This window comes from Pan troglodytes, chromosome 1 (assembly GCF_028858775.2).
Source record: "Pan troglodytes isolate AG18354 chromosome 1, NHGRI_mPanTro3-v2.0_pri, whole genome shotgun sequence".
In the NCBI taxonomy this organism is placed as follows: domain Eukaryota; kingdom Metazoa; phylum Chordata; class Mammalia; order Primates; family Hominidae; genus Pan; species Pan troglodytes.
In genome coordinates, this window is record NC_072398.2 from 107,054,903 (window position 1) to 107,069,072 (window position 14,170).

Genomic DNA, 14,170 nt, shown 5'->3' on the forward strand with positions numbered 1-14,170 from the left:
CGCCAGGAGCACACCGTGTCCACGCGCCGCAGCGATCTCACTGATTGGTCGGGCTCCTGGTAAACAAGGACCGGGCAGCCAATGGGAGGGATGTGCACGAGGGCAGCACGAGCCTCCGGGCCAGCGCTCGCGTGGCTCTTCTGGCCCGGGCTACTATATAGAGACGTTTCCGCCTCCTGCTTGAAACTAACCCCTCTTTTTCTCCAAAGGAGTGCTTGTGGAGATCGGATCTTTTCTCCAGCAATTGGGGGAAAGAAGGCTTTTTCTCTGAATTCGCTTAGTGTAACCAGCGGCGTATATTTTTTAGGCGCCTTTTCGAAAACCTAGTAGTTAATATTTCATTTGTTTAAATCTTATTTTATTTTTAAGCTCAAACTGCTTAAGAATACCTTAATTCCTTAGAGTGAAATAATTTTTTGCAAAGGAGTTTCCTCGATTTGGAGCTTTTTTTTTTCTTCCACCGTCATTTCTAACTCTTAAAACCAACTCAGTTCCATCATGGTGATGTTCAAGAAGATCAAGTCTTTTGAGGTGATCTTTAACGACCCTGAAAAGGTGTACGGCAGTGGCGAGAAGGTGGCTGGCCGGGTGATAGTGGAGGTGTGTGAAGTTACTCGTGTCAAAGCCGTTAGGATCCTGGCTTGCGGAGTGGCTAAAGTGCTTTGGATGCAGGGATCCCAGCAGTGCAAACAGACTTCGGAGTACCTGCGCTATGAAGACACGCTTCTTCTGGAAGACCAGCCAACAGGTAAGCGGCCCAATTCATTGTTGGAGGGTGAAAGCTGATTAGAGAAGAGAATTGAATACACAAAACCTGTACGAAATGTTTTAAGTTGCTCAGTTTGAGTGGTTTGAATTACGTGTTGTTGCTTCCTTTTTTCTGTTTTAATTTGCAGACATTCTCCGCCCCCCCCCCCAAAAAAAAGGGTGATTTGTACAATTTTTTATGGTGCTGTGGTCCTAAAGGGGATCCTGAGGGGCGTTGCCTCGGGTAGTTAAAGTCTTATGTGTGCATAAGTTGCTTATTCTTTGTCTACTTCCTGTTTGAGATGTTAGTAGAGAACTGTCCTGGGTGAATCTTTCAGTATTGCAGGGCTTGGCAACTTGCTGCCCGACAAAATACATCAGAATTTCTCTTTAAGAACAATATGGGATGGATTAAAAAATATATATATGGGATGAAATTGGGGGTACTTCAATACCTTGCATGCCACCCAAGCATTCCTTATCACACAGATGCATTTTAAGTGTAACAGGAAGCCTAATGGCTACTCGATTTTCTTTCCCTTCAGGTGAGAATGAGATGGTGATCATGAGACCTGGAAACAAATATGAGTACAAGTTCGGCTTTGAGCTTCCTCAGGGGTAAATATCAGCTAAATGCATCTTTGAACTTTTCTGTCTAAAATATCTTGCCCTCCTTTGATCACTTACTGTTCTTGGAGAGCGTTTTAAAATTTTCATTTTCTTGACACAGGCCTCTGGGAACATCCTTCAAAGGAAAATATGGGTGTGTAGACTACTGGGTGAAGGCTTTTCTTGACCGCCCGAGCCAGCCAACTCAAGAGACAAAGAAAAACTTTGAAGTAGTGGATCTGGTGGATGTCAATACCCCTGATTTAATGGTGAGATCCATTTTAAAGATTCTATTCTCCTGGGTCATGAGGATGATAAATCAGACGTCTTGGGCATTAGATTGAAGCATCTCAAAACACCTTTTTATCCCCTTCTATTATAGGCACCTGTGTCTGCTAAAAAGGAAAAGAAAGTTTCCTGCATGTTCATTCCTGATGGGCGGGTGTCTGTCTCTGCTCGAATTGACAGAAAAGGATTCTGTGAAGGTAAAATCCTAGTGCTTATGGCAGTTAAAACAGGAACTGGGTTTAGGGGCAAGGGCATGGGACTGGGGTAGAGGAAGTGTCATTAACTATACTGAGTATCAGTAAGTTTTCATCTTTCTCATTGCTAGGTGATGAGATTTCCATCTCCATGCTGACTTTGAGAATACATGTTCCCGAATTGTGGTCCCCGAAGCTGCCATTGTGGCCCGCCACACTTACCTTGCCAATGGCCAGACCAAGGTGCTGACTCAGAAGTTGTCATCAGTCAGAGGCAATCATATTATCTCAGGGACATGCGCATCATGGCGTGGCAAGAGCCTTCGGGTTCAGAAGATCAGGCCTTCTATCCTGGGCTGCAACATCCTTCGAGTTGAATATTCCTTACTGGTGGGTAGATGCAGGGTGGCTTCAGCAGAGAAATTGTTCATCTGTTACCACAACTGTCTTGTTTCTCCAGACCTCTGGTGTAATAAACTGCCATCTTCCTTTCTAGATCTATGTTAGCGTTCCTGGATCCAAGAAGGTCATCCTTGACCTGCCCCTGGTAATTGGCAGCAGATCAGGTCTAAGCAGCAGAACATCCAGCGTGGCCAGCCGAACCAGCTCTGAGATGAGTTGGGTAGATCTGAACATCCCTGATACCCCAGAAGGTGAGCCAGACCTAATGTCTTTTCTTTCTTTCTGGTCTACCTGGGTTTGTAAAATTGTGATGGTCCAGCATTTCTTGGGCAGGATTCTTATGTGGCCATATTTTCTTTTCTAGCTCCTCCCTGCTATATGGATGTCATTCCTGAAGATCACCGATTGGAGAGCCCAACCACTCCTCTGCTAGATGACATGGATGGCTCTCAAGACAGCCCTATCTTTATGTATGCCCCTGAGTTCAAGTTCATGCCACCACCGACTTATACTGAGGTGAGGATTGTCATCTTTACTGTTAAATTTGTCCTAAGCTTTCTATAAGAAGTTGACTTAGATGGATTGCTAAACTGGTTTGTTCTTTTTGTTCTTACCTGAACTGAAATAGTCCGTTTCTTTCTTTAGGTGGATCCCTGCATCCTCAACAACAATGTGCAGTGAGCATGTGGAAGAAAAGAAGCAGCTTTACCTGCTTGTTTCTTTTTGTCTCTCTTCCTGGACACTCACTTTTTCAGAGACTCAACAGTCTCTGCAATGGAGTGTGGGTCCACCTTAGCCTCTGACTTCCTAATGTAGGAGGTGGTCAGCAGGCAATCTCCTGGGCCTTAAAGGATGCGGACTCATCCTCAGCCAGCGCCCATGTTGTGATACAGGGGTGTTTGTTGGATGGGTTTAAAAATAACTAGAAAAACTCAGGCCCATCCATTTTCTCAGATCTCCTTGAAAATTGAGGCCTTTTCGATAGTTTTGGGTCAGGTAAAAATGGGCTCCTGGCATAAGCTTTTCAAGGTTTTTTGGAGGCTTTTTGTAAATTGTGATAAGAACTTTGGACCTTGAAGTTATGTATCATGTGGAGAAGAGCCAATTTAACAAACTAGGAAGATGAAAAGGGAAATTGTGGCCAAAACTTTGGGAAAAGGAGGTTCTTAAAATCAGTGTTTCCCCTTTGTGCACTTGTAGAAAAAAAAGAAAAACCTTCTAGAGCTGATTTGATGGACAATGGAGAGAGCTTTCCCTGTGATTATAAAAAAGGAAGCTAGCTGCTCTACGGTCATCTTTGCTTAGAGTATACTTTAACCTGGCTTTTAAAGCAGTAGTAACTGCCCCACCAAAGGTCTTAAAAGCCATTTTTGGAGCCTATTGCACTGTGTTCTCCTACTGCAAATATTTTCATATGGGAGGATGGTTTTCTCTTCATGTAAGTCCTTGGAATTGATTCTAAGGTGATGTTCTTAGCACTTTAATTCCTGTCAAATTTTTTGTTCTCCCCTTCTGCCATCTTAAATGTAAGCTGAAACTGGTCTACTGTGTCTCTAGGGTTAAGCCAAAAGACAAAAAAAAATTTTACTACTTTTGAGATTGCCCCAATGTACAGAATTATATAATTCTAACGCTTAAATCATGTGAAAGAGTTGCTGCTGTCAGCCTTGCCCACTGTGACTTCAAACCCAAGGAGGAACTCTCGATCAAGATGCCCAACCCTGTGATCAGAACCTCCAAATACTGCCATGAGAAACTAGAGGGCAGGTCTTCATAAAAGCCCTTTGAACCCCCTTCCTGCCCTGTGTTAGGAGATAGGGATATTGGCCCCTCACTGCAGCTGCCAGCACTTGGTCAGTCACTCTCAGCCATAGCACTTTGTTCACTGTCCTGTGTCAGAGCACTGAGCTCCACCCTTTTCTGAGAGTTATTACAGCCAGAAAGTGTGGGCTGAAGATGGTTGGTTTCATGTTTTTGTATTATGTATCTTTTTGTATGGTAAACACTATATTTTGTACTTAACCAGATATATTTTTACCCCAGATGGGGATATTCTTTGTAAAAAATGAAAATAAAGTTTTTTTAATGGAAAAAAAATGTCTGTGAGATGGCTTTGGAAAAGTTTTTGGAAAGAAGTTGTGTCTAAAGGAGTTTTCCTCTACTTAACAATCCACACTAATGAAAACCTTGTGGAGAAAACACTCCCTATGGACCCTAAGGAATGTCGGCAGAGTGGGGGCTAGAAGGTGAAGAGGGAAAAGAACATCAATGCCACTGCACTCCAGCCAGCAAAACCCTGTCTCTACAAAATTCTGGGTTGAAAAGAATTTTCAACCCAGAATTTCATATCCAGCCAAACAAAGCTTCATAAGTGAAGGAGAAATTAATCCTTTACAGAGAAGCAAATGCTGAGAGATTTTGTCACCACCAGGCCTGCCTTACAAGAGCTCCTAAAGGAAGCACTAAACATGGAAAGGAACAATCGGTACCAGCCACTGCAAAAACATGCCAAACTGTAAAGACCATTGATGCTAGGAAGAAACTGCATCAACTAACGGGCGAAATAACCAGCTAACATCATAATGACAGGATCAAATTCACACATAACAATATTAACCTTAAATGTAAATGGGCTAAATGCCCCAGTTAAAAAACACAGAATGGCAAATTGGATAAAGAGTCAAGACCCATCAGTGTGCTGTACTCAGGAAACCCATCTCACATGCAGAGACACACATAGGCTCAAAATAAAGGGATGGAGGAAGATCTACCAAGCAAATGGAAAACAAAAAAAGGCAGGGGTTGCAATCCTAGTCTCTGAAAAAACAGACTTTAAACCAACAAAGATCAAAAGAGACAAAGAAGGCCACTACATAATGGTAAAGGGATCAATTCAACAAGAAGAGCTAACTATCCTAAATATATATGCACCCAATACAGGAGCACCCAGATTCATAATGCAAGTCCTTAGAGATCTACAAAGAGGCTTAGACTCCCACACAATAATAATGGGAGACTTTAACACCCCACTGTCAACATTAGACAGATCAACAAGACAGAAAGTTAACAAGGATATCCAGGAATTGAATTCGGCTCTGCATCAAGTGGACCTAATAGACATCTACAGAACTCTCCACCCCAAATCAACACAATATACATTCTTCTCAGCACCACACTGCACCTATTCCAAAATTGACCACATAGTTGGAAGAAAAGCACTCCTCAGAAAATGTAAAAGAACAGAAATTATAACAAACTGTCTCTCAGACCACAGTGCAATCAAATTAGAACTCAGGGTTAAGAAACTCACTCAAAACCACTCAATTACATGGAAACTGAACAACCTGCTCCTGAATGACTACTGGGTAAATAATGAAATGAAGGCAGAAATAAAGAGGTTCTTTGGAACCCACGGGAACAAAGACACAACATACCAGAACCACTGGGATGCATTTAAAGTAGTGTGTAGAGGGAAATTTATAGCACTAAATGCCCACAAGAGAAAGCATGAAAGATCTAAAATCGACACCCTAACATCACAATTAAAGAACCAGAGAAGCAAGAGCAAACACATTCAAAAGCTAGCAGAAAGCAAGAAATAACTAAGATCAGAGCAGAGCTGAAGGATATAGAGACATAAAAATCCCTTCAAAAAATCAATGAATCCAGGAGCTGGTTTTCTGAAAAGATCAACAAAATGGATAGATCACTAGCAAGACTAATAAAGAAGAAAAGAGAGAAGAATCAAATAGACGCAATAAAAAATGATAAAGGGGATATCACCACCTATCCTACAGAAATACAAACTACCTTCAGAGAATACTATAAACACCTCTATGCAAATAAACAAGAAAATCTAGAAGAAATGGATAAATTTCTTGACACATACACCCTCGCAAGACTAAACCAGCAAGAAGTTGAATCTCTGAATAGACGAATAACAGGCTCTGAAATTCAGGCAATAATTAATAGCTTACCAACCAAAAAAAGTCCAGGACCAGAAGAATTCACAGCTGAATTCTATCAGAGGTACAAGGAGGAGCTGATATCATTCCTTCTGAAACTATTCTAATCAATGGAAAAAGAGGGAATCCTCCCTAACTCATTTTATGAGGCCAGCATCATCCTGATAGCAAAGCCTGGCAGAGACACAACAAAAAAGGAGAATTTTAGACCAATATCCCTGATGAACATCGATGCAAAAATCCTCAATAAAATACTGGCAAACTTAATCCAGCAACACATCGAAAAGCTTATCCACCATGATCAAGTGGGCTTCATCCCTGGGATGCAAGGCTGGTTCAACATACACAAATCAATAAACGTAATCCAGCATATAAACAGAACCAATGACAAAAACCACATGATTATTTCAATGGATGCTGAAAAGGCCTTCGACAAAACTCAACAGCCCTTCATGCTAAAAACTCTCAATAAATTAGGTATTGATGGGACGTATCTAAAAATGAGAGCTATTTATGACAAACCCACAGCCAATATCATACTGAATAGGCAAAACCTGGAAGCATTCCCTTTGAAAACTGGCACAAGACAGGGATGCCCTCTCCCACCACTCCTATTCAACATAGTGTTGGAAGTTCTGGCCAGGGCAATCAGGTAGGAGAAATAAATAAAGGGTATTCAATTAGGAAAAGAGGAAGTCAAATTGTCCCTGTTTGCAGATGACATGATTGTATATCTAGAACCCCCCATCACCTCAGCCCAAAATCTCCTTAAGCTGATAAGCAACTTCAGCAAAGTCTCAGGATACAAAATCAATGTGCAAAAATCACAAGCATTATTATACACCAATAGCAGACAAACAGAGAGCCAAATCATGAGTGAACGCCCATTCACAATTGCTTCAAAGAGAATAAAATACCTGGGAATCCAACTTACAAGCGATGTGAAGGACTTCTTCAAGAAGAACTACAAACCACTGCTCAATGAAATAAAAGACGACACAAACAAATGGAAGAACATTTCATGCTCTTGGATAGGAAGAATCAATATTGTGAAAATGGCCATATAGCCCAAGGAAATTTATAGTTTCAATGCCATCCCCATCAAGCTACCAATGACTTTCTTCACAGAATTGGAAAAAACTACTCTAAAGTTCATATGGAACCAAAAAAGGGCCCTCATAGCCAACATAATCTCAAGCAAAAAGAACAAAGCTGGAGGCATCATGCTACCTGACTTCAAACTATACTACAAGGCTACAGTAAACAAAACAGCATGGTACTGGTACCAAAACAGAGATATAGACCAATGGAACAGAACAGAGGCCTCAGAAATAACAGCACACATCTACAGCTATCTGATCTTTGACAAACCTGACAAAAATAAGCAATAGGGAAAAGATTCCCTATTTAACAAATGGTGCTGGGAAAACTGGCTAGCCATATGTAGAAAGCTGAAACTGGATCCCTTCCTTACACCTTATACAAAAATTAATTTAAGGTGGATTAAAGACTTAAATGTTAGATGTAAAACCATAAAAACCCTAGAAGAAAACCTAGGCAATACCATTCAGGACATAGGCATGGGCAAGGACTTCATGTCTAAAACACCAAAAGCAATGGCAACAAAAGCCAAAATTGACAACTGGGATCTAATTAAACTAAAGAGCTTCTGCACAGCAAAACAAACTACCATCAGAGTGAACAGGCAACCTACGGAATGGGAGAAAATTTTTGCAATCTACTCATCTGACAAAGGGCTAATATCCAGAATCTACAAAGAACTCAAACAAATTTACAAGAAAAAAACAAACAACCCCATCAAAAAGTGGGCAAAGAGTATGAACAGACACTTCTCAAAAGAAGACATTTATGCAGCCAACAGACACATGACAAAATGCTCATCATCACTGGCCATCAGAGAAATGCAAATCAAAACCACAATGAGATATCATCTCACACCAGTTAGAATGGTGATCATTAAAAAGTCAGGAAACAACAGGTGCTGGAGAGGATGTGGAGAAACAGGAACACTTTTACACTGTTGGTGGGACGTAAACTAGTTCAAGCATTGTGGAAGACAGTGTGGCAATTCCTCAGGGATCTAGAACTAGACATACCATTTGACCCAGCCATCCCATTATTGGGTATATACCCAAAGGAATATAAATCATGCTGCTATAAAGACACATGCACATGTATGTTTGTTGTAGCACTACTCACAATAGCAAAGACTTGGAACTAACCCAAATGTTCATCAATGATATATTGGATTAAGAAAATGTGGCACATATACACCATGGAATACTATGCAGCCATAAAAAAGGATGAGTTGATGCCATTTGTAGGGACATGGATGAAGCTGGAAACCATCATTCTCAGCGAACTATCGCAAGGACAAAAAACCAAACACCGCATGTTCTCACTCACAGGTGGGAACTGAACAATGAGAACACTTGGACACAGGAAGGGGAACATCACACACTGGGGCCTGTTGTGGGGTGGGGGGTCGGGGGAGGGATAGCATTAGGAGATATACCTAATATAAATGACAAGTTAATTGGTGCAGCTCACCAACATGGCACATGTATACATATGTAACAAAGCTGCATGTTGTGCACATGTACCCTAGAACTTAAAGTATAATAAAAATATATATATATATAGAAAAACAAAAAAAAGAGTCAAGACCCATCGGTGTGCTGTATTCAGGAGACCCATCACACGTGCAGAGACACACATAGGCTCAAAATAAAGGGATGGAGGAAGATCTACCAAGCAAATGGAAAGCAAAAAAAAGCAGGGGTTGCAATCCTGGTCTCTGATAAAATAGACTTTAAACCAACAAAGATCAAAGAGACAAAGAAGGCCATTACATAATGGTAAAAGGATCAATTCAACAAGAAGAGCTAACTATCCTAAATATATATGTACCCAATACAGGAGTGCCCAGATTCATAAAGCAAGTTCTTAGAGACCTAAAAAGAGACTTAGGCTCCCACACAATAATAATAGGAGACTTTAATACCCCACTGTCAATATTAGACAGATCAACGAGACAGAAAATTAACAAGGATATTCAGGACTTGAACTCAGCTCTACACCAAGCAGACCTAATAGACATCTACAGAACTCTCCACCCCAAATCAACAGAATATACATTCTTCTCAGCACCACATCACACTTATTCTAAAATTGACCACATATTTGGAAGTAAAACACTCCTCAGCAAATGTAAAAGAATAGAAATCACAACAAACTGTCTCTCAGACCACAGTGCAATCAAATTAGAACTCAGGATTAAGAAACTCACTCAAAACCACACAACTACATGGAATTAACCTGCTCCTGAATGACTACTGGGTAAATAATGAAATGAAGGCAGAAACAAAGAGGTTCTTTGGAACCAATGAGAACAAAGACACAATGTACCAGAATCTCTTGGATACATTTAAAGCAGTGTGTAGAGGGAAATTTATAGCAGTAAATGCCCACAAGAGAAAGCAGGAAAGATCTAAAATCGACACCCTAACATCACAATTAAAAGAACCAGAGAAGCAAGAGCAAACACATTGAAAAGCTAGCAGAAAGCAAGATATAACTAAGATCAGAGCAGAACTGAAGGAGATAGAGACAAAAATCCCTTCAAAAAAATCAATGAATCCAGGAGCTGGTTTTTTGAAAAAAATCAACAAAATGGATAGACCCGCTAGCAAGATTCATAAAGAAGAAAAGAGAGAAGAATCAAGTAGATGCAATAAAAAATGAAAAAAGGGATATCACTACTGATCCCACAGAAATACAAACTACTCTCAGAGAATACTATGACACCTCTATGCAAATAACCTAGAAAATCTAGAAGAAATGGATAAATTCCTGGATACATACAGCCTCCCAAAACTAAACCAGGAAGAACTCAAATCCTGGAATAGACCATTAACAGGTTCTGAAATTGAGGTGATAATTAATAGCCCACCAAGCAAAAAAATTCCAGGACCAGACAGATTCACAGCCAAATTCTACCAGAGGTAAAAAGAGAAGCTAGTACCATTCCTTCTGAAACTATTCCAATCAATAGAAAAAGAGGGAAACCTCCCTAACTCATTTTATGAGGCCAGCATCATCCTGATACCAAAGCCTGGCAGAGACAAAACAAAAAAAGATAATTTTAGGCCAATATCCCTAATGAACATCAATGTGAAAATCCTCAATAAAGTCCTGGCAAACCGAATCCAGCAGCACGTCAAACAGCTTATCCACCATGATCAAGTTGGCTTCATCCCTGGGATGCAAGGTTGGTTTGACATACACAAATCAACAAATGTAATCCATCACTTAAACAGAACCAACAACAAAAACCACATGATTATCTCAATAGATGCAGAAAAGGCCTTTGACAAAACTCAACAGCCTTTCATGCTAAAAACTCTCAATAAACTAGATATTGATTGAACATATCTCAAAATAATAAGAGCTATTTATGACAAGCCCACAGCCAATATCATACTGAATGGGCAAAAACTGGAAGCATTCCCTTTGAAAACTGGCACAAGACAGGGATGCCCTCTCTCACCACTCCTATTCAACATAGTATTGGAAGTTCTGGCCAGGGCAATCAGGCAAGAGAAAGAAATAAAGGGTATTCCATTAGGAAAAGAGGAAGTCAAATTGTCCCTGTTTGCAGATGACATGATTGTATATTTAGAAAACCCCATCGTCTCAGCCCCAAATCTCCTTAAGCTGATAAGCAACTTCAGCAAAATCTCAGGATACAAAATCAATGTGCAAAAATTAGAAGCATTCCTATACACCAAGAACAGACAAACAGAGAGCCAAATCATGAGTGAACTCCCATTCACAATTACTACAAAGAGAATAAAATATCTAGGAATCCAACTTACAAGGGACGTGAAGGACCTCTTCAAGGAGAACTACAAACCACTGCTCAATGAAATAAAAGAGGACACAAACAAATGGAAGAACATTCCATGCTCATGGATAGGAAGAATCAATATCATGAAAATGGCCATACTGCCCAAGGTAATTTATAGATTCAATGCCATCCCCATCAAGCTACCACTGACTTTCTTCATAGAACTGGAAAAAAACTACTTTAAACTTCATATGGAACCAAAAAAGGGCCCTCATAGCCAACATAATCTCAAGCAAAAAGAACAAAGCTGGAGGCATCATGCTACCTGACTTCAAACTATACTACAAGGCTACAGTAAACAAAACAGCATGGTACTGGTACCAAAACAGAGATATAGACCAATGGAACAGAACAGAGGCCTCAGAAATAACACCACACATCTACAACCATCTGATCTTTGACAAACCTGACAAAAACAAGCAATAGGGAAAGGATTCCCTATTTAATAAATGGTGCTGGGAAAACGGGCTAGCCATATGTAGAAAGCTGAAACTGGATCCATTCCTTACACCTTACACAAAAATTAACTCAAGATGGATTAAAGACTTAAATGTAAGTCATAACACCATGAAAACCCTAGAAGAAAACCTAGGTAGTACCATTCAGGACATAGGCATGGGCAAAGACTTCATGATTAAAACACCAAAAGCAATGGCAACAAAAGCCAAAATTGACAAATGGGATCTAATTAAACTAAAGAGCTTCTGCACAGCAAAACAAACTACCATCAGAGTGAACAGGCAACCTACAGAATGGGAGAAAATTTTTGCAATCTGCTAATCTGACAAAGGGCTAATATCCAGAATCTACAAAGAACTTCAACAAATTTACAAGAAAAAAAAAAACCATCAAAAAGTGGGCAAAGGATATGAAGAGACACTTCTCAAAAGAAGACATTTATGCAGCCAACAGACATATGAAAAAATGCTCATCATCACTGGTCATCAGAGAAATGCAAATCAAAACCACAATGAGATACCACTCATGCCAGTTAGAATGACGATCATTAAAAAGTCAGGAAACAACAGATGCTGTAGAGGATGTGGAGAAATAGGAACGCTTTTACACTGTTGGTGGGAGTATAAATTAGTTCAACCATTGTGGAAGACAGTGTGGCAATTCCTCAAGGATCTAGAACTAGAAATACCATTTGACCCAGGAATCTCATTACTGGGTATATACCCAAAGGATTATAAATCATGCTACTATAAAGACACGTGCACACCTATGTTTATTGAAGCACTATTCACAATAGCAAAGACTTGGAACTAACCCAAATGTCCATCAATAATAGACTAGATAAAGAAAATGTGGCACATATACACCAAAGAATACTATGCAGCCATAAAAAAGGATGAGTTCATGTGTCCTTTGCAGGGACATGGATGAAGCTAGAAATCATGATTCTCAGCAAAATATCACAAGGACACAAAACCAAACTCCGCATGTTCTCACTCTTAAATGGGAGTTGACCAATGAGAACACATGGACACAGGGAGGGGAACATCACACACCGGGGCCTGTTGTGGGGTAGGGGGCTGGGGGAGGGATAGCATTAGGAGAGTTGATGGGTGCAGCAAACCAACATGGCACATGTATACCTATATAACAAAGGACTTGTTACCAAAGGACTATGTATACCTATATAAGGACTTCTGGTGGCTGCACTTCTTGCATGGTTCCTGGAAAGCAAGGGTCACAAGGCTGGAGTACACAGCAGAGCCCTTAGGGATTTTACCTGCAGACAAAAATAAACCAAATCAGTGCCCTATACTGCCAGGCCCTACTGATGGCTACCTGAAACTGGAGTGAGAGCCACGTGGTGACCAAAGCCAGGAGCACAGTGAGAGCCAGTTAAGAGGATGAGCTAAGAGCATGCGCTGCAGTCTGGAGGAGCAACAGGTGCCCGAGGTTAGGGGGAGCCTCCCCACCTCCCTGTGTGCTGAGATCCCTGCTCCAATTCACTGCACACTGGGTGGCTGGATCCTACCACTCCCTCTTCAGGGGCCAGGTGACTCTCCAAATCACTTTGTCTCAGCAGAAAGAGGCCTTTGCCATCTCCATCCAAGAAAGAAGTGCTTAGCATGGAACATGCACATACAGAAACAGCCTGTTGTAGGAAGAAGAGGACACTCTGCAGGGAAGTCCTCTGTTAAGTTTATGTCCAGTCGCCATAATGAGGGTGTGGAGGGGCCAAGTCCACAGGGACCTCAGAGCTCAACTAAGTCCAGTTCCATCTTTGACAGATGAGGGTGCAGCAGTCTCACAGAGACTAAGGGACAAGCCAAAGCCACACAGCAGTTAGTGATAAGCCTGGGATTAGAACCGAGGCCTCAGGTCCTTCCCAGTGATCTATGGGAGGTGGAGGGGAAAGCTTCCACACTGGAGAAAGCCAGTGGATACTAGAGACTTTTGGGTTACCTTTTAGAGGATACTAGAGACTTTTTCGGTTACCTTTTCTGGGACAGGAATAAGGCTTTACACAGGCAATCCTGTAAGTGCTGCTCTAAAGAGGCTCAGGAAAGAGAAGAATTATCAGAGAAAAATAAAAGGGAATTAGTGAAAAAATAAAAAAAAGAGCAAGTTAAACTGGCCCAAGTCATTTTTACACTATGGAGATCAACATTCTCTCAGGTTATGGTTTAGAAACATTTCTAGGAATATGCTGAATTGCTTATGGCAAAGCTTCGAAGTCCACGTTAAAAGGTTTAGTTTCTGATTTTTAAACCATTTCATATACCTCAAGTTTTTCTTCAAAGCACTTCCTAGGGAATGATTAACACTTAGTGTTTTATGTCGATAATGTCTGGTACATATGTAACATTCCGCCCCCACCCCCCAAGGTTCAGTTGTTATTTATTAACAAATTCTCTTTTAGACCAATGAGACACAACAGATCTCTTTTGACATGTTACTTAAAGATACACCAAAATCAAATTGCTGTTCTTAACCCAGGAGTATGCAGTGAAATCAGTTTATTAGGTTGCAAACTGCTTTTACTTTTTCATGAACAGTAGAACACATAACTGGCCTCA

General features: G+C 40.7%; 2 protein-coding genes across 2 annotated transcripts in view; one reads left to right on the forward strand and one right to left on the reverse strand.

Annotated features, from left to right (window-relative positions):
• LOC129137513 (myomegalin-like) overlaps positions 1 to 14,170 on the reverse strand; it is a 50,654-nt gene that overhangs the window by 13,817 nt on the left and 22,667 nt on the right. The window contains exons 12-13 of the mRNA XM_063815427.1: positions 13,590 to 13,641; positions 12,777 to 12,873 (exon numbers count right to left, since the gene is read on the reverse strand). Coding sequence (XP_063671497.1) covers positions 12,777 to 12,873; positions 13,590 to 13,641 — 149 coding nt within the window. The remainder of the gene's footprint in view (positions 1 to 12,776; positions 12,874 to 13,589; positions 13,642 to 14,170) is intronic.
• On the forward strand, positions 499 to 4,337 carry LOC107966247 (thioredoxin-interacting protein). Its single transcript, XM_054669795.2, is given in 9 exon segments — positions 499 to 748; positions 1,293 to 1,365; positions 1,478 to 1,625; positions 1,739 to 1,841; positions 1,970 to 1,986; positions 1,989 to 2,228; positions 2,335 to 2,491; positions 2,605 to 2,756; positions 2,886 to 4,337. Coding segments are annotated over 9 exon segments (1,176 nt in total). The 3' UTR covers positions 2,922 to 4,337.